The 21,352-nt window shown below is 42.0% G+C and overlaps 1 protein-coding gene across 4 annotated transcripts in view; it reads left to right on the forward strand.

Moving 5' to 3' along the window:
• The window catches only part of LOC143033829 (regulation of nuclear pre-mRNA domain-containing protein 1B), a 211,219-nt gene that overhangs the window by 56,677 nt on the left and 133,190 nt on the right, over positions 1 to 21,352 (forward strand). For all 4 annotated transcript variants that reach the window (XM_076199357.1, XM_076199356.1, XM_076199358.1 and 1 more), the window contains one exon: positions 19,957 to 20,016. In XM_076199357.1, coding sequence (XP_076055472.1) covers positions 19,957 to 20,016 — 60 coding nt within the window. The remainder of the gene's footprint in view (positions 1 to 19,956; positions 20,017 to 21,352) is intronic.

Here is a 21,352-nt window from a genome sequence, read left to right on the forward strand (position 1 = left end):
AGCAGCACCATTAACTTCACTACTTAAGAAGGATACTCCCTTCATTTGGACATTTGACCAAGAGAAAGCCTTTAATGACTCAAAGAAAGCCTTAACTATGGCACCTGTCCTTGCCTTCCCAAACCACAAGCTTCCTTTCACAATCTGCACAGATGTGTCCTACACAGGACTTGGCACAGTCCTCATGCAACACCATAGCACAAAACTCAGACCTATTACCTATGTGAGTCGCACACTCAACAAACATTAGTGAAATTATTCATTCACAGACATAAAAGTTTTAGCAGTTATATATGCTCTCAAACATTTCAAAGAGATCATCCTTGGTTACAAAATACACATATACACAGACCATCAACCAATATTACACCTCTTCAAAGGAAAAAATCAGGAAAACTTGCCCACTGGTTCCTTATCATACAAGAGTTCATGCCCACCTTTCATATAGTTCAAGGAAAAGCAAATCTAGTTGCAGATGCTCTCAGTAACACACAAGCACACATTGCTGCAGTGCAGAGATCAGACCCTCTTTGGAAATGTGACATATACATCCTCAAATCTGTAGACACAACTGACACAGAAAATTTTCCTCCCAATCTCAACAATTACTCATTAGTTGATGACATTCTGTATCACAAAACAAGACTAATGAACAAACATGAGCCCAACAGATCAGTATTCCAGCTTGTCCCTACGGATCTCATTTCAGAAGTTTTACAACTTCTATATGATTCACCTATTGCTGCACACCCTGGCAAGGAGAAATGCATTACACAAGCCAGATTGCAATAAATACATAAATATATCAAAAGCTTCTTCCCCTTTACAAGGGAGGTAGCCAAAATACAAAGGCATGAAAACCACTCCCACCCATTTCATCCCCAACATACTCCACTCCTCTCCACCCTCCTCTCTCCCTATTATCTTGATACCTCCTCTATGAAAGGTTATCAGTGCATCTTGCCCACGACCCTTGGTCAGAAGCAGTGTCACAAAACACACCACATCCACAGCAAGGCTGCTTCATTAAATCGGCAACCCCCCCTCTCCATCCCCTCATGCAGAAAAGGAGAAGACAGGGAGGAATCCCTATTGGTTGTGTCAATTTATTTCTCACGCATACTCCCTCACCCCCCATCCTCCACCCACTCCCCGTCATGCATCACAGCATCATCCATATACAACCATTCTCCATTCATCCCTATCTTCTGTCTTCTCCTGTCCTTCCTTAACAGACATTCCCCTCTTTCCCAATGCCCCTTTTACTCCATCCATCTCATCCTAGGTTATCCCCTCATGTTTACTCCTTCCAGACCTCTTTTACCAGTCTTTCTTCATTTTTCTTTCCATGTGTCCAAACCATTCCAGTACTCTTTCATCAACTCTATCTCCCAACTCCCTTTCCACCCCTGTTCTTCTCGCCTCATTTCTCACTCTATCCAGCCTAATAACCCCTATCATACTTCTCAGACACCTCATCTCAAACACATTAAAACTCCTCTCATCCTCTCTCATGTTCCATATTTCTGCCCCATATATTGTTGTCGGCACAATCACTCCTTCATATAATCTCCTCTTAGTACACATTACCAAATGTCTTATGTCACCCCCCGTCGTCTCCTCTCAGAGCGTTTCTATTCTCTTTGTTCTAAAGTAGTTCTTGAGGGGTGAATAGAATAGGTGTAGTCGTTCTGATGCTTGTTGGTCTAAATCAGTACACCTCGAGAATCCCACCCGGAACTCTCTACATAACATCAAGCCACCTTCGTTCTGACATCACTCTTTCATTCATCCAATAGTCTTTTACTTCTCAAACAAGTACCACACCTTAACCACTTCGGTACGGGACTTAAATCTCGCGGGCAGCAGCCAATGCCAGCCGTATGACATGTCGTAATAATATTCGCATCATAAAATATAGTCACCGCTTATATCGATCGTTCTCTTTCACCCGCGAATTTTGAAAACCACAGAGAATGGGATTCAGGGCGCATTTGGGAGAATGTAAAAACACTGGGGCAACTACAATAAATATAATCAAGACGCCGATATGGCAGCGTCGCGAATCCACTTGCTCCTCATGACGCCTACGTGTGCGGCACTGTATGGAAGGGGTTAAGGGCGTGACTTTTCCTTTCTGCACCAATGATTTTTCTCCACCTTTTTCTCCAATTAGAGAGACTGTTATACTCTTCTAAACTATGTCACAATGTAAGCATTATGTCGTAACAAAAATGGCTTGTCCGCTTACAGTTACAATAGTCAAAACAATATTACACACCAGGCGACACTCTGCATTCAACCTACACTCAGCACTTTTAAATATATACAAGGCGCGAGTCTGACTCAGCTATCCTTGATGCCTGTCGGCCGTCGGCCATTGCCTCACAAGTTTTCATAACTCCCCCTGGATTAGCATTCGTTCTCCATCTACCTCTCGATCTACTCTGATTTACCTTACATGTCTACCTCTATCTACCGGCCTCTTACAGGGCTCGGCAGCTACTGTTGGTCATCCTGACCAATTTCTTATTTCTCTCTTACAGGGCTTGTTAATATATACTTGAAATTCATTCTAATAAGCTAACCTACCATATTTTAAAGAAATAAGCAACCCTCAAAAATGCACAAAATAATTCAAGTAGATTAAATGTAAAGATGATAGCAGTATCCAATAATTCATGCAAATAATAGTGAATAATACATAACACATGTAAGTATAAGTAATACATTAACCCCTTCCATACAGTGCCGCATACGTAGGCGGCATGAGGAGCAAGTGGATACGCGAGGCTGCCATATCAGCGTCTTGATTATATTTATTGTAGTTGCCCCTGCGTAATGACATACTCTCTAAACTGTCTTCATCACATTTTCTATGGTTATCAAAATTTATGGGTGAAAGAGAGAACGATCGATATAAGCGGTGACTATATTTTATGATGCGAGTATTATTACGACACATCGTACATCTGGCAGCTACCACAAATCCCCGATCCGAGAGGGCACCCAGGTAAACTAATCGTTCAATTTTTTTTCACTGCGTAAGAGGGCAATTTCTAACCAGAATCCACAGATGATCTGCACCTTTATATCACCTGCACCCCCGAATTTTGGCCCCTATCTGAGGCAAAAAGCTTCGGGTCATACACCGAAAAATACGGTACCTATCTCTTCACTTACTAGTATAGCCACCCCTTCCCTCCCTTGTCCTCTCTTCACTCCTGAGAACCTCCCAACTACACTCCCAAACTCACACTCTCCCCTCCCTTTCAAATAAGTTTCACTCAAAGCCAACACATCCATCTTTCCTCCCACAATCATACTGCCTATCTCTTCCCTATTACCATCTGCACCACATCCATGCACATTAAAAGACCCAAACCTTAGGGTACTAGTTGGAAAACTCCTAAACCTTCCTATGCCTTTACTTTTTTTTAGGAATGTCTCCTTGGGGACTACAGGGAAGAAAGGGAAAACAGCAAGAGAAGGAGGAGGAGGAGGAGAAGGGGAAGGTGGAGAAGGAAAAGAAGATAGAGGAAGAGAAGGATGCCTAGTCCTAATCCCCCATCCTGTTTTTGTGGCCTCTTACGATTCAAGTGGGAAGACTTGGTGGCAGTATTCTTTCCCCCCACCACGGGAAAAATAATGAAAGCCTCCCTTTCCTCTACTCTCTTCTCACTACCAGGCCCATACAGATTTACAGAAACCCACATCTCCCTCCCCAGCTTCACCTTCATCCAGAAGAAACTTCCACTCCACTACACACTTACCTATATCTTCACTTACTAGTATAGCCACCCCTTCTCTCCCTCGTCCTCTCTTCACTCCTGAGAACCTCCCAACTGCACTCCCAAACTCACACTCTCCCCTGCCTCTCAACTTAGTTTCACTCAATGCCAACACATTCATCTTCCTTCTCATAAACATACTCCCTATCTCTTCCCTATTACTCTCATCTGTACCACATCAATGCACATTAAAAGACCCAAACGTGAGGGTACTAGTTGGAAATCTCCTAGACCTTCTTATGCCTTTACTTTTTTTAGGAATGTCCCTTGTGGGGTTACAGGTATTAGGATTCCTAGTCCTATCCCCATCCTGGTTTTTGTTGCCCCGTACAACTCAAGTGGGAAGATTGATGGCAGCATTCTTTTCCCCTACCACACGGTCGGTGAAAAAAGTAAAAGAATATTCAGAGAAATGGTACAGGACAGTAACAAGGGGTTGCGGGACAGCATAACGGAGGGACTGTTGCAATATAATAAAGTATCATCATTTCTCTATGAACAGAGATTTCCTATATCACAGACAAAATGATGTGTGGCTCTGGTCCATAGGGGTGCCCCATATAGACCCTATAGTATCAACTGCATCCTACTTTGCCACAATAACATGCAGCCAATACCCCAGATGGGGTAAAGAAAGTGGGATCTGAAAAAGACCTGGGAGTAAATATCACAAAAGATATGTCCCCTGACAAACATATAAACTAAATTGTCAGCAAAAGCTATAACATGCAAAGATCAATAAAAGTTGTTTTTACTTACGTGGACAAAGAAAATACTAGTCACACTGATAAGGCCTAAATTGGAGTATGCAGTGATTTTATGGTCACCCAGTACTAAAAAGAATATAAGGATGTCAACGCCGTCTCCGAAGGTCGGTGGCATGAGGTACAGAGGGATGGGAAAGACAATCATATAATGCACACTTCGTTTTATTCATGCCCTTCGGTTAGATGTTTCACATGCAGACAGTGTGGTTTCTGCAGATTGGTTTACAATTGAATTTTGCATTGACAATACTCCATTACATTAACAATCATTACAATAATTAAACATACTTCATTATCAATTCCTACCATCATACATCAATATTCGACACAATTTTAATCATCTTAATACTATACCATGATTATTTTCACCACCTCCATAGTATCATAAATCCTCTCCTGTCTTCAACATCCACACATATTCTGAGAAGCCAAACATATTATACATTAACATGACTTCTACATTAACTCATTAACACATTATTCCTTCAAAGACATTACATAAACATTCTCAATCAGTGCTTACCAACAAAGAATTCCCTTGACAACGTATGGTAGTCGCATCTTCACTGACCAACGGCTAGACATGGAAGGCCGGTTGTCATTGAGACGATACCAATGCCACCTACATAACTACTTTCTGATGGTGTAACACTACATAAGGGAGCATGAATAAATGAATTATATTTCTACTTGATAATACCCTTGTCTTCTAGTACATTTTCATAACACCATTTTATTATACATAGTGGACGAATACAATAACTCAATTTCAAACATGAACATTTTCAATATCATTTTACATACGTCGTAAAGTACATACTTAAACATCATAGACTGTAGTTGGTGGTAGCTTGTACCTCGTACAATTTCGTATGTACATACATACATATACCAAGGCTTTTTCCCCCTTCCAAGGGAGGTAGCCACAAAGGGAAAGGCATAAAAACACTCCCACCCATCATCAATACATTCTGACAATTTCAAACATTGAGCAATTGGCACTCGATACATACTTAGATCAAATGTCATATGCCGTGATTCATAATTAGTTTGTATCTCATACAATTTACCTGTCTAATGTCAATACATCAAGACAGATCCAGATATCGGGCAGTTGGCACTCACAAAGGAAGATTGAGAGAATCCAGATAGCAACTATGAAGATGGCCCCAACACCATCAATGAAGAAAGATTGTCAAAACTAGAACTACCAACTCTGGAATGAAGAAGAGAAAGAGGTGACTTACAAAATTGGGATAAGAGGAACACAAGAGGACATGGAAGGAAACTCAAAAAAGATTGTTATAGAAGAGAGAGAAAAAAAAACAGCTTTCCTCAGAGAGTGGTGGATGTATGGAACATACTAGATGAAACAATAGTGTGTGCAAAAACAATACATGAATTTAAGAGCAAATTAGATATGGCGAGATACAGAGATTGGACATGTACGAGTGTAGCTCCCCTTCCCATAAGATACAACTAGGTAGATACCTCCTTGTCTCTGTCAACCATTTTTCACGATTCTGTATTCTTGCCCCCTTACCAGACAAGACAGCACAACACATAACAAAGACCCTTGTTGATGAACTCATAAGCCCTTTCACTACACCCAAAACTCTGATTTCTGACAATGGGACTGAATTCAACGAGATTCTTTTTCACATTTATAATTACTTTAAAAAAGAAAAAAAAAATGCAACACTGCTGCTTATCACCCTAGTTCAAATGGCTTAGTTGGATGCTAGAATAGAAAGATTCTTAGACACCTTGCTTCTGATCTTCATCCTTCTTGGGATGAACATGTCCCCATGAATTAACCTTGCATAAATAGTTCCATTAACAGGTCAATATTGGAATCGCCTCATTTTGTCCTCTTTGGCTCGGACAAAAGGCTCCCATACACCCTTCTTTTAGAATTACCTTCCATTTACAATTTCAATGATTATGTCAAGGCCAAAGTAGCAAATTTCAATAATCTTTTCTAAAGAATCTACAATACTCTTCATCTAACTAAGGATGAAATAGTCTGCATAACAAATCAGCCAGAGCTTCCACCTTTGAAACTGGAGACATTGTTTACACCCTTAACAACACCCCCACCTCGAAACTCTCCCCTAAATTCTCTGGACCCTATCATATCATTGGACATGAGTCAAAGAACAAAATCAAAGCATTCAACTTGCACAATCTTACAGAGACCATCTTGCACAAAGATCATATCAAAAGAGTCCCCTGTTGCCTTGACATAGAGACTGTCCCTTCACAAGCTCACACTACCCCTGCAATAAAGGACCATACCCGATCTTTTCCACCAACATCTCCAGTTCCCTTACCCCACTATAATCTTTGAAATTGAGGAGTAACAACTTCATAAGAGTATATTTTGCCTAGGTGAAAAGAAATAATATCTACTGTATGTTCATACAATTAAGTCTATTTCATTTTAATCATGAGTATTTCCTGATACCACCATTATTCCAACATTATTTATATGTAACTTCATACCAAGGCTCTGCACAGGCCTTGTATTACTTCTTATCATCCATGAGTATCAATCTCAATGTGGAGAGTGAATGGTAGCTGAGCCAAGCACCTGTTGCGAGATGATTGAAATCAAGAGTCAACCCTTTAGATGTCCAGAGTGCACACACGCACATGGACGCATATGGAGTGAGCATGAACTCTACATCTTCAACCATTGTCTTGGATTTTCCTTCCAAGGGACATTCCTATTGTCTCTGGACCTGAACAGTGACCAGAGGCACCAGTGTTTTGGGAAAACACCCATCACCTGCAACAACAAAAGATGCATCTCCTGTCATCATCACCAACCAACTTGACAAATCTTACGATCAGCATATGGCACCACTTGTAAATAAATAATGTACAAACTGTAAATATGGCAACAGTCTACTTATACCTATATAAATTTAGAATCTGGCAATTACCCCACTGAGTCTTCCTCATAGATTATTTTTATTTGTAAACCAGAGAAGACTGGAACATTAAAGCAAAGACACCTCTTCAAGTTTAACTCGCCGAGCCAGTACCAATAAGACGTTGGCAGACGTCTTATTGGTACTGGCTTGGCGAGTTAAACTTGAAGAGGTGTCTTTGCTTTAATGTTCCAGTCGTAGATAACTAACCACAAATCTACATTGCAATACCTCCCACAGTACCTTCCTGTCTACCCTGTCATAAACCTTTTCCAAATCCATTAAGGCCCAAAAACATATTTACCTTTTTCTAAAGCTTTATCACATATCTGCCTTACCACAAAGATCTGATCCACACAACCACTACCTGTCCTAAACCCATGTTGTTCCCCACCAATTAATCCCTCTGTTCCTCTCCTAATCCTCTCATTCAAAAGCCTCTCTTAAGCCTTACCAACTACACTCAACAAACTGATCCCTCTGAAACTACTAACACTTGTCCCCTTTTCCCATGTAAAGGGGAACAATACATGCAGTCCTCCAGCACTATATCCTCTTTTAGACAAACATTAAACAACCTCACCAGCCAGTCCACCATTGTACCTCCCTTTTTTAGACACTCTGCATGACGCCCATCTAACCCAGGTGCCTTACTAGCTCTCATCGTTTTAATAATTGCTTTCACCTCATCTTTTCTTATTTCTCCTTCTCCATTTTCCTCATTCATCACTCATTTTCTTAGCGCTTCCCACTGCAACTACCTTTCCCTCCCTATCTTCCTTCACATTTAACAACTCCCTAAAATACTAACTGGCAGTATTGCTGGGGGAGTTTAGTTGATGATGTTTGTAAAGTGTTATGATTAATTTGCATAGGAATTGTTGCAGCTCTGAGTGTCTTTGATGTCATTGATATTTATAATATGCTTAAAGTACCTGTTTTGTATTGGAGTGTTTTTAGCCAATACTCCATCTGGGGTATTGGCTGTATGTTGTTATGGCAAAGTAGCATGCATTTGATACTTTAGGGTCTATATGGGGTGCCCCTATGGACCAGAGCCACACATCATTTTGTCTGTGATAGAGGAAGACTGCTCAGAAAGAAATGATAAAACTTTCATTACTGCTACTGTCCCTCCGTTATGCTGTCCCCCAACCCCTTGTTGCTGTCCTGTAACATTTCTCTGAATTTCATTTCCTTGTTTTGACTACCCTGTGGTGGGGGGAAAAGAATACTGCCACCAAGTATTTCCACTTGAATCGTAAGAGGTGAGAAAAATGGGATGGGGATTGGGACCAGGCATCCTTCTCCCTGGAGCCCCACAGGGGACATTCCCAAAAAAAGTAAAGGCCTAAGAGGGTCTAGGAGTTTTCCATCCAGCATCCTAAGGTTTGGGTCTTTTAATGTGCATGGATTTGGTATGGATGAGAGTAAAGGGGAAGAGATAGGTAGTATGTTTGTGAGAAGAAAGATGGATATGTTGGCTTTGAGTGAAACTTAAGTTGAGAGGGAAGGGCGAGTGTGAGTTTGGGAGTGGAATTGGAAGGCATTCAGGAGTAAAGAGAGGGAGAGAAGGGGTGGCTATACTAGTAAGTGAAGAGATAGGTAAACATGTAGTAGAGTGGAAGGAGGTTTCTTCAAGGATAATGTGGATTAAGGTGAAACTGGGAAAGGAGATGTGTGTTTTCGTAAGTGCATATGGGCCTAGTAGTGAGAAGAGTGTAGAAGAAAGGGAGGCATTTTGGATAGATTTAAATGAGTGCATAGAGGGATTAGGGAGAAACATCAATGTAGTAGTACTGGGAGACCTTAATGCTAGGGTAGGAAATGAACCAATTGATGGAGTTCAAGGAAAAAAATTGTAGTGGAGAGTTGATAGTGGAGATGTCTTGAGAGTTGATGATAGCAAATAGTGTTTTGGAAGAAAGTCAAGCATAAGTACACATGGGAGAGGGTGGTAGATAGAGTGTTAATGGATTATGTAGTGGTATATAGGAGTATACAAGGAAGAGTTAAGGATGTACATGCGCTAAAGGGAGAGTGGGGGAATATCAGATCATTTTCTGGTGGAAGGTAAGTTGAGAATGGAGGATAGATGGAGAAAGAGGAAAAGAACAAAAGGTAGGGAGGTACTTAGAGTGAACTCTTTAAATGAAAAGGAAAAGGAGAAGTAGTACAAGAAGAAGCTGAGAGAGTGAAGGATAGAGTAGAGCTAGGAGTGGAGGAGGAATGGGGATGGTTCAAGAAGGGAGTCACAAAGTGTGCAAAGATGGTGTGTGGAACAAGAAGGATGGGAGGAAATAGAAGGAAGGGTAGTGAACAGTGGGATGAGGAAACAAAGAAGGTTGTAGAAGAGAAGAAGCGAGGTTTCACAGATTGGTTACAAAATAGGACGAGAGAGTCATATGAGAGGTACAAAGAAAAGAAAAGAGAAGTATAGCAAAAGGTAAAGGAGGCAAAGAGGAGAGCAGATGTGAAGTGGGGTAAGAGTATGACTGAAAATTTTGAAAGTAATAAAAAGATGTTTTGGAAAGAAATTAAGAGAGGAAGAGGAGGCGAATCAAGTAGAGAAGAAAAGGCAAAAGGTGCAGATGGAGAGATGATAATGGAAGAGAAGGCAGTAAGGGGAAGATGGGCAGAATATTTTAGGGAGTTGTTAATGTGAAGGAGGATAGGGAGGGAAAGATAGTTGCAGTGGGAAATGCTAAGAAAATGACCATGATGAGTGAGGAAAATAGAGGAGAAATAAGGAAGGATGAAGTGAAGGCAGTTGTTAAGATGATGAAAACAGGTAAGGCACCTGGTCTGGATGGATGCCATGCAGAATGTCTTAAAAAAAGGAGGTACAGTGATGGTGGACTGGCTGGTGAGGTTTTTAATGTTTGCTGGAGAGAGGGTTGAGTGCCGGAGGACTGGAGGAGTGCCTGTATAGTTCCACTTTACAAGGGAAAAGGGGACAAGTGTGAATGTAGTAGTTTCAGAGGGATTAGCTTGTTAAGTGTAGTTGGGAAGGCTTATGAGAGGATCTTGATTGAGAGGATTAGGAGAGGAACAGAGGGAGTAATTGGTGAGGAACAGTGTGGATTTAGGACGGGTAGAGGTTGTGTTGATCAGATCTTTGTGGTAAGACAAATATGTGAGAAAGCTATAGGAAAGGGGAAGGATGTTTTTTGGGCTTTTATGGATCTGGAAAAGGCTTATGATAGGGTAGACAGAAAAGCACTGTGGAAGGTTATGCAGATATATGGGATAGGAGGAAAGCTTCTAGAAGCTGTCAAGAGTTTTTATGAGAGTAGTAGAGCTTGTGTCAGGATTAGAAATGGAGAGAGTGAGTGGTTCGAGGTAAAGGTGGGACTTCTTCGAGGATGCGTTATGTCACCCTGGCTGATCAACTTATACATAGATGGGGTAGTGCGAGAGGTAAATGCAAGGGTAGTGGGTCAGGGATTGGAGATGGTTAAAGAAACTGGAGAAAAGTGGGAGGTGAGCCAGCTGTTGTTTGCTGATGACACTGCACTTGTGGCAGGATCGGAGGAGGGACTAAGGAAGTTGGTGACAGAGTTTGGGAGAGTATGTGATAGAAGAAAGCTAAAGATAAATGTGGATAAAAGTAAGGTGATGAGATGTACAAGGGGTGAAAGTGGCAGTAGACTGGAAGTGAGCATTAAGGGAGAGCGACTGGAGGAAGTGGATAGTTTTAGATACTTGGGTGTAAATGTGGCAGGAAAAGGTGGAGTGAAGGTGGAGGTAGAATGTAGATTGAGAGAAGCGAGTAAATGCCTTGGTGGATTGAAGAGTGTAATGAGGAATAGACATTTGGGAATGGATGCTAAGAGGAGACTGTATGAAGGAGTGATTGTGCCAACAGCACTGTATGGGGCAGAAACATGAAACATGAGAGAGGAAGAGAGAAGGAGTTTGAATGTGTTTGAGATGAGGTGTCTGAGAAGTATGATGGGGGTTTCTAGGCTAGATAGAGTGAGAAATGAGGAGGTGAGGAGAAGAACGGGGGTGGAAAGGGAGCTGGGAGATAGGGTTGATGAAAGAGTATTAGGATGGTTTGGACACATAGAAAGAATGAGTGAAGAAAGACTAGTAAAAGAGGTAAGGAAAGCAGATGTGGAGGGAGTGAACATGAGGGGATGTCCTAGGATGAGGTGGATGGATGGGGTGAAGGGGGGTTTGGGGGAAGAGGGGAATGTCTGTTGAGGAAGGACGGGAGAGGACAGAAGACGGGTGAATGGAGAATGGTTGTATATGGATGATGTTGTGATGCATGAGGTGGAATGGGTGGGGGGATGGGGCGTGAGGTAGTATGTGTGAGCAAAATTTGACGCAGGCCGAAGGGATTTCTCCCCGTCTTCTCCTTTTATGCATGGGGGGACGGAGAGGGGGGGTCGCTGATTTAATGAGGCGGCCTTACTGTGGATGTGCTGTGTCTTGCGACACTGCTTCTGACCCAGGGCAGTGGACATGGTGCAGGGATGACCCGTCATCCAGGAGGTGCTAAGATAAGAGGGAGGGTGGAAGGGTGTGGAGTGTATTCAGGGATGGAATGGGTGAGAATGATTTTATGCCTCATCCTTTTTGTCTACCTCCCTTGTAAGGGGGAAAAAGCCTTGGTATATGTATGTATGTATGTATTATCCTTCATATGTTTTCATACCTTCTTTTGTCTTAATGTACTGAAATTACTGACACAAGTACCTCTTGGTTTAACTACATACTGGTACTGCTATGTAATTAGTGTGATGGACATTACTCTGATTCTGGAACCGATCTTATCAATACGAGTACAAAACGAGATACAGCTGAACATGTTTGAAACGTGAAACTGGTTTTTTTTTTTTTTTCAACTTTAAATATCCTTATTTCAATAATTCATTGTTAAAAAGTATAGAGGGGAAAAAAGAAGGGGAAAGGAAAGAAGGTATAGTATTATTGTGTTAGTCTACAGTTGAAATCATAATTATCCTACTGTTTGGCAACACAGCAGTGGGAGAAACCACCAAACTGATGGAGTGATGGAAACGATGCATATGGAACTTGACAGGAATATTACAGCTCCCGTGACTGTGTGTCAACAGAAGGTGTAAAATTGAGGTGTTTAATTTATTCAAGTAATACTTTGGATGTTTATCGGTCTATGTATGAATTTGAAAGCCAGCATTACGCAAAGACGTTTTGGGGGTTTAGTGGAATAACCACGAAGATAAGACAATGAGATTTATCACATTTTATAAAATGATGTTTTTTTTTATATAATCTACTTATAAGGAGTGTGCACTGCATAACTCTACAGACTAAACGAAGGCCTTATAAAGTGTAAATTTAACTGGAGTCGGAGTCGGTATATTTTTACCAACTACGACTCCAGTGACACCGTAATTGCTTCCGACTCCACAGCCCTGGAGTGAACATGAGGGGGCGTCCTAGGATGAGATGGATGGATGAGGTGAAAGGGGCTTTGGGGAAGAGGGGAATGTCTGTTGAGGAAGGACGGGAGAGGACAGAAGACGGGTGAATGGAGAATGGTTGTATATGGATTGACGAGTTAAACACCATATGAGGATGGAGCCTTTATTTGTATGACGTTTCGCTTATTACAGCTTTTTCAAGTACTTCGGTGTTGTGACAATTTTCATGAAAGTGGCAGTTGCCGACAAGACTGACGAGTTAAACACCATATGAGGACGGAGCCTTATTTGTACGACGTTTCGCTTATTACTTGAAAAAGCTGTAATAAGCGAAATGTCGTACAAATAAAGGCTCCGTCCTCATATGGTGTTTAACTCGTCAGTCTTGTCGGCAACTGCCACTTTCATGAAAATTGTATATGGATGATGCTGTGATGCATGAGGTGGAATGGGTGGGGATATGGGGGGGTGAGGTAGTATGTGTGAGAAAAAATTGATGCAGCCTGAAGGGATTTCTCCCTCTCTTCTCCTTTTCTGCATGGGGGGACGGAGAGGGGGGGTCACCGATTTAATGAAGCAGCCTTGCTGTGGATGTGCTGTGTCTTGCGACACTGCCTCTGTCCCAGGGCAATGGACAAGGTGCAGGGATGACCCGTCATCCAGGAGGTGCTAAAATAATAGGGAGGTTGGAGTGTATTTAAGGATGGAAAGGGTGGGAATAGTTTTATGCTTATTTCTTTTTGGCTACCTCCCTTGTAAGGGGGAAAAAGCCTTGGTATATGTATGTATGTGTTAGCTGCAGATCCAGTTCCTTGTGTACTGGTTAACGTTTGTGAGTGTGGTGCATAAGAGGATGGACCTGTGAGTTACATATGTTACATCAGATATATTGTGTGTGTAATTTATAGGTTTTGTACATATTGGAGCTTGGGTTGGTTTTATTTTGCAGACTAGATGTGAGAGGGCAAGTGCCAGGATACATATCTCATTGTGTAAAAAATGGAGTAATAATAATAATGATAATACATACATATACCAAAGGCTTTTTTCCCCTTACAAGGGAGGTAGCCAAAAAAAAGGCATAAAAACCATTCCCACCCATTCCATCCCTAATACACTCCACTCCCCACACCCCATCTGGGGTATTGGCTGCATGTTGTTATGGCAAAGTAGCATGCAGTTGATACTTTAGGGTCTATATGGGGCACCCCTATGGACCAGAGCCACACATCATTTTTGTCTGTGATAGAGGAGGACTCGGCTCACAGGAAATGATGAAACTTTTATTATACTGCTATTGGCCCTCCGTTATGCTGTCCCCCAACCCCTTGTTGCTGTCCTGTACCATTTCTCTGAATTTCATTTCCTAGTTTTGACTACCCTGTGGTGGGGGGAAAAGTAAAATGCCACCAAGTATTCTCACTTGGATTGTAAGAGGTGAGAAAAACAGGACAGGGATTGGGACCAGGCATCCTTCTCCCTGTAGCCCCACAGGGGACATTCCTAAAAAAAGTACAGCCATCAGAGGGTCTAGGAATTTTCCAACCAGCACCCTAAGGTTTGGGTCTTTTAATGTGCGTGGATGTGGTACAGATGAGAGTAAAAAGGAAGAGATAGGTAGTATGTTTGTGAGAAGAAAGATGGATGTGCTGGCTTTGAGTGAAACTAAGTTGAGAGGGAAGAGCGAGTGTGAGTTTGGGAGTGTAGTTGGGAGGTTCTCAGGAGTGAAGAGAGAATGAGGGAAAAGGGGTGGCTATACTAGTAAGTGAAGAGATAGGTAAACATGTAGTAGAGTGGAAGGAGGATCTTCAAGGATAATGTGGATGAAGGTGAAACTGGGAAAGGAGATGTGGGTTTTTGTAAGTGCATATGGGCCTTGTAGTGAGAAGAGTGTAGAAAAAAGGGGGGCATCTTGGATAGATTTAAATGAGTGCATAGAGGGATTAGGGAGAAATATCAATGTAGTAGTACTGGGAGACCTTAATGCTAAGGTAGGAAATGAACCAATTGACAGAGTGGTTGGGGAATGTGGAGTTCAAGGAAAAAATTGTAGTGGAGAGTTGATGGTGGAGATGTATTGAGAGTTGATGATAGCAAATACAGTGTTTCGGAAGAAAGTCAAGCATAAGTACACATGGGAGAGGGTGGTGGATGGAAGGATGGTAGATAGAGCATTAATGGACTATGTAGTAGATAGGAGTATAATAGGAAGAGTTAAGGATGTACATGTGCTAAGGGGAGAGAGTGGGGGAATATCAGATCATTTTTTGGTGGAAGGTAAGTTGAGAATGGAGGATAGATGGAGAAAGAGGAAAAGGACAAAAGGTAGGGAGGTGCTTAGAGTGAACTCTTTAAATGAAAAGGAAAAGGAGGAGTACAAGAAGAAGCTGAGAGAGAAGTGGGAGGGAGTGAAGGATAGAGTAGAACTAGGAGTGGAAGAATGGGGATGGTTCAAGGAGGGAGTCACAAAGTGTGCAAGAATGGTGTGTGGAACAAGAAGGAAGGATGGTGAGTGGTGGGATGAGGAAACAAAGAAGGTTGTAGAAGAGAAGAAGCGAGGTTTCACAGATTGGTTACAAAATAGGATGAGGGAGTCATATGAGAGGTACAAAGAAAAGAAAAGAGAAGTAAAGCAAAAGGTAAAGGAGGCAAAGAGGAGAGCAGATGTGAAATGGGGTAAGAGTATGATAGAATTTTGAAAGTAAGAAAAAGATGATTTGGAAAGAAACTGAGAGAGGAAGAGGAGGCGAATCAAGTAGAGAAGAAAAGGTAAAAGGTAGAGATGGAGAAATGATAATAGAAGAGAAGGCAATCAGGGGAAATTGGGCAAAGTATTTTAGGGAGTTCCTTAATGTAAAGGAGGATAGGGAGGGAAAGATAGTTGCAGTGGGAAGTGCTAAGAAAATGAGTGATGAGTGAGGAAAATGGAGGAGAAATAAGGAAAGATGAAGTGAAGGCAGTTGTTAAGATGATGAAAGCAGGTAAGGCACCTGGTCTGGATGGATGCCATGCAGAATGTCTTAAAAAAAGGAGGTACAGTGATGGTGGACTGGCTGGTGAGGTTATTTAATGTTTGTTTAACACCTTGAGTACCGGATGTGTGTTTTGTGACACCTGCGTGTCACAGCTGAGTGCACCCGCCAGGAACCGAGCGTGTTCCCCGTGACATGCACGTGTCACAGTTATAAGCTGTGTGTATTGAGGGCTCTCTAGGCCTCGGTTTCTGGGTTATTTCTACCCACGTGGTGGCAAGTGTCTGTGTTTACAAACAAGGCTCCAGCCATTCGTTGGACGGTTTGAAACGTTTGTTTACGTAAGGTTGACGGGTAGGTAACGAAGGGGTTAAGAGAGAGTAGAGTGCTGGAGGACTGGAGGAGTGCCTGTATAGTTCCACTTTACAAGGGAAAGGGGGACAAGTGTGAGTGTAGTATTTTCCGAGGGATTAGCTTGTTAAGTGTAGTTGGGAAGGCTTATGGGAGGATCTTGATTGAGAGGATTAGGAGAGGAACAGAGGGAGTAATTGGTGAGGAACAGTGTGGATTTAGAACAAGTAGAGGTTGCATAGATCAGATTTTGTGGTGAGACAGATATGTGAGAAAGGTGTAGGAAAAGGTAAGGATGTTTTTTGGGGTTTTATGGATCTGGAAAAGGCTTATGACAGGGTAGACAGGAAGGCACTGTGGAAGGTTTTGCAGATATACCAGATTGGAGGAAAGCTTCTAGGAGCTGTCAAGAGTTTTTACGAGAGTAGTAGAGCATGTGTCAGGATTAGAAATGGAGAGAGTGAGTGGTTTGAGGTAAAGGTGGGACATTGTCAGGGATGTGTTACGTTGCCGTGGCTGTTGAACTTATACATGGATGGGGTGGTGCAATAGGTAAATGCAAGGGTGGTGGGTCAGGGATTGGAGATGTTTAAAGAAAATGGAGAAAAGTGGGAGGTGAGCCAGCTGTTGTTTGCAGACAACACTGCGCTTGTGGCAGGATCGGAGGGATTGAGGAAGCTGGTGACAGAGTTTGGGAGAGAGTGTGAAGGATGAAAGTTGAAGATAAATGTGGGTAAAAGTAAGGTGATGAGATGTACAAGGGGTGAAAGTGGCAGCAGACTAGAAGTCAGCCTTAAGGGAGAGCACATACAGGAAGTGGATAGTTTTAGATACTTGGGTGCAAATGTAGCAGGAAAGGGAGGAGTGGAAGTGGAGGTAGAATGTAGACTGAGAGAAGCGAGTAAATGCCTCAGTGGATTAAAAAGTGTAATGAGGAATAGACATTTAGGAATGGATGCTAAGAGAAGTTTGTATGAAAGAGTGATTGTGCCAACAGCACTGTATGGGGCAGAAACATGGAACATAAGAGAGGAGTTTGAATGTGTTTGAGATGAGGTGTGTGAGAAGTATGATGGGGGTTACTAGGCTGGATAGAGTGAGAAATGAGGTGAGGAGGAGAACGGGTGGTAAGGAAGCTGGGAGATGGGGTTGATGAAAGAGTATTAGGATGGTTTGGACACATGGAAAGAATGAGTGAAGAAAGACTAGTAAAAGAGGTATGGAAGGCAGATGTGGAGGGAGTGAACATGAGGGGGCGACCTAGGATGAGATGGATGGATGGGGTGAAAGGGGCTTTGGGGAAGAGGGGAATGTCTGTTGAGGAAGGACAGGATGGGACAGAAGACAGGGGTGAATGGAGAATGGTTGTATATTGATGATGCTGTGATGCATGAGGTGGAATGGGTGGGGGGATGGGGGGTGAGGTAGCATGTGTGATAAAAAAAATTGACGCAGCCGGAAGGGATTTCTCCCTATCTTCTCTTTTTTTGCATGAGGGGACAGAGAGGTGTTGGCGTGGCATGGTGAGTGAAACACATCTGTGTTTTTGTTTCTTTAATGTCTGATCCTAGTCTGAATACAATCATTGCTGGCTGCCCAGAAGAAAAATCTGGAGGTGCCAGATCTTCCTTGCTAAATTACAGAAGGGGGCGTTTCCTACGTGGGAGTGCCCAATGAAAAACATTGAGAAGGGTGGCACTCTCGGAGGTTGCCAATACGAAGGATTCAATGCAATGACCGTTGGCGATGACCTTTGACCTTGTACTTGGCACGTCGCTTCGAGTTTGTTTAGAATGTTATGTGGGTGATCTGATATATGGGCCTAGTGGTCTGCTCTCACTGTCCCAAGCTTGGCTGAGAGGCCTCTTTGTTGTCTCTTCATGGTGGAGAGATGGTGGAGCGAAAGAAATCGTCCGCTGCCTTGCATTGGAAAGATATCGTCCGTCGCCTCACATGGGGGGGGGGGGGGGTTGCTGATTTAATAATGATAAAATAAGTATAGGTAGACATAGATCAATGATATAAAGAAAGTGACAAAGGTAGGTAAGAAGGAATTGAAAGTGATAGTTTTTAAGGTTACTTCTGGAGCCTGGAGTTCTGGTATGTGACCTTTGAGGATGCACCTCTGGGTGAAGGTAGGGAAACAGTCTGGACTTTGAAGGGAAGCTGGTATTTAATTCTGTTGCTTATAGGATGCTGGAGTGTCATTTTAACTTCATCAGTACGAGTCAAATTCCTGTGCACAGCATCGGATCCCTGAGGTACAATGATTGATGCCTCACAATACTTACATTATCAAATATAAAATCACTGCTATATTACTCATTCTCATTCACTGAGTAATAATAAATACAGGAAATGTGATCAAGCCAGTTCACAGAATTGGGGGTCACTCAGGTACAACTACAAAATAAATGTAATCAAGACACTGACACTGGCATCCTTGTATACTCACTTGTGCCTCATGACGCCTTCGTAGGTGTCATTGTATAGAAGAGGTTAATATGGGTATCCGCCTTCTTCTTCCTCGGCAACATTGTCACTTGCAGGCTCTGTGTGTTTGGCAACAGACAAAACAATAATTGATTACAGAGGATGGTGGGAGAGGTCCCAGGTAGCATAAATCAACAACTGTACTAAATAATCTTAAAATAGAATCTTTTGGCATTTGTATCATTCAATGAACTAGAAGTTCCTATTACCCAAAATGGCTAATTTGTCAAACACTGGATAATCAGGAGTTTACAGTGTTGGTTATTTGTAGGAGCAGTGATTACATCAGAAACTCTTTCCAAAAATTGTCTTCAGAACCTATCAACAGCCTCACCTCCATTTGGAGCAGGGTGCGGGCAACCTGTTCAAGACAAGGGCCTTATAAGACTCACTCCAGCCCATGGGATGGAATAAAAAAAGAGAAAGGAGGAAAAGATTGTGGGCTGGACTTCATTGTTAATGCCAGTAAATTTTGTGGGTTGGGTTCTTAGCCATTGCAAAACATTTAACCTGCAGGCTGGAGGTTGCCTATCTTAGATCCAAAGGCACAGCCAAAGTGATTGAGTCCAGAGACTGTGGCCATGATCTGTGGACTTTGAATATTTCACCCCAAATTTTTCATATTTATTGATGTCAGCTAGCGACTGCATCATCTTCCTTCGAGCCCATGACAGAAACAAACCCACACAGTACAACACAAACAAGAGTTTAAAGTTCCCTCCCAGAAAGATCTGTGGAAGAACCTAAGGACTTTATGGTAATTGTAGGGTTGTGGGTTGCCAGTCTGTAAACTCAAGGCAACAGTCATAATTATTATTGGTTGTTTCACATTAGGTTTTCTGTGAGTCTGTGTAAGACAGGTAATTGTGGGGTAATGTCTACCTAATGGACTGCAAGCCTTTTTCACAATCAATCCATTGCCCCAGGTCTCTCTTGCAGAAAACCTGTAGCCTTCAGGTAACCCGCAACAGCCTAATTCACTATGAGTAGATAAAATATTTAGCATGATTGCTGTGAGGGGCTTATCCAATAGATATATATTTTTCTTATTCTCATTAGTTATTTATACTTTTCTTTGATAATAGATATGAACATACTTTAGTATAAGGATCATGATTTGTAGTTTTGTATGTTTCCATACTATTGCTAAACTAAGGATCTTTTTCCTTTATTCCAGTTTAATTCATCATTGCAGAATAGATGTGTAAGTGCCCAAATTTATGTTTCAGATCGCAGAAACTCTTCAAAGCTCAAAGAAAATCACAAACCAGAAAAACGTGAACTTAATAGTAAGTTTGCTTTACTCTGTATTGTTGTAGAAGTAATGGGTAACTTAAGATGAAATTTGGAATGTGTGTTGTTCGAAAAAAAATTTCAATGATTTTTTTGAAACTTTGGTAGAATGGGTCATGCATTTGCACACACTTTCAGAAAGGTTAGGATTTTTTTTTTTTTTTATTCTTGTGTTAACATAGTGGAAGTTGTTGTTGTTGTTCCCTAGACTGTCTGTCCGAGCAGTCCCGTCTCCCCAAGGAATGCCACAGCCGAAACTGGGTTTTCCCACAAATCCTTTATAGAGTGTATGTTGTGTTGTTTGCGTGCATGATTGTGTATAATGCAGTCTTCCATTATGTGTTGTATGGTATGGGGTGAAGTGTTATATCCTGGGCAGCTGTTCACAATGTGGTCATCCAGCCTCCTCTGGTAGCTTAGAAGTGCTGGGTGGTGACCGCACCACAGTCTGGCCAGGTGGACTCTGTCCTTTTGTGGGAGAGAGGATTTAGAAGGGTGGATATCAGGGGGTCTGGCATGCAGCAGTGTGTTGTCTTTCAGTGTGTTAATGGAGCGGTGAGTGATATGATTATGAATATGTTTCCGGAGGCTGGTATTTGGTGGTTGTGGAAGAAGAGAAGAGAGTATCTGTGTGTGGTACAGGTCTTTGGGTGTTGTTTTAATGTTTCTTGGTGTGTGTGGGTGTTCTGCTATGTAGTGTAGCGGGTGTGATGTGTTTGTGGTGGCTGTGGCAAGTGTTTGTGTGCCTCTCATGGTGAGGTGGTCCTTGACTTTGAGGACTTTTGTTTCATGGTGTAAATGGTCTGTAGGTGTTGTATTTGTGCAGCCTGTAATTGTTTTTAGGGCTTTGTTTTGTATGATTTGAAGGGTGTTGTGGTGTGTCTCACTGAGATTAGGAGCCCATGCAGGACTCGAATAATTCATCACTGAGCATATGCATTGTTTGTATATTGTTATTTTAGTTTCTTTGTTTTGTCCAAATGTTGTTCCAGTGATTGACTTATGTGCGTTAAGTCTAGGTGTGCATTTGTTTTTTATGTTTGTGATGTGTTGTTTGAAAGACATGGGTATATCGTATGTTACACCAAGAATTTTTGGTGTGTTTATGTGTGGTATTAGAGTGTTGTTGATGTAGAGATGAGGTATGTATTTGTGTTCTTTTGTCCAGTTGGTGAGAAGTGTTGCTGTAGATTTGGTTGGAGCTATTTTGAGTCTGTTTGTGATGAACCATGTGTTGAGTGTATCAAGGTATGGCTGGATTATTTCTGCAGCTTTGTCTGTGTTACGATGTGTGCATGTGATTGTTATGTCGTCTGCGTAGGAAGAGATTTG

Source organism: Oratosquilla oratoria, chromosome 16 (assembly GCF_046742065.1).
Source record: "Oratosquilla oratoria isolate Oo_2021 chromosome 16, ASM4674206v1, whole genome shotgun sequence".
Lineage (NCBI taxonomy): Eukaryota > Metazoa > Arthropoda > Malacostraca > Stomatopoda > Squillidae > Oratosquilla > Oratosquilla oratoria.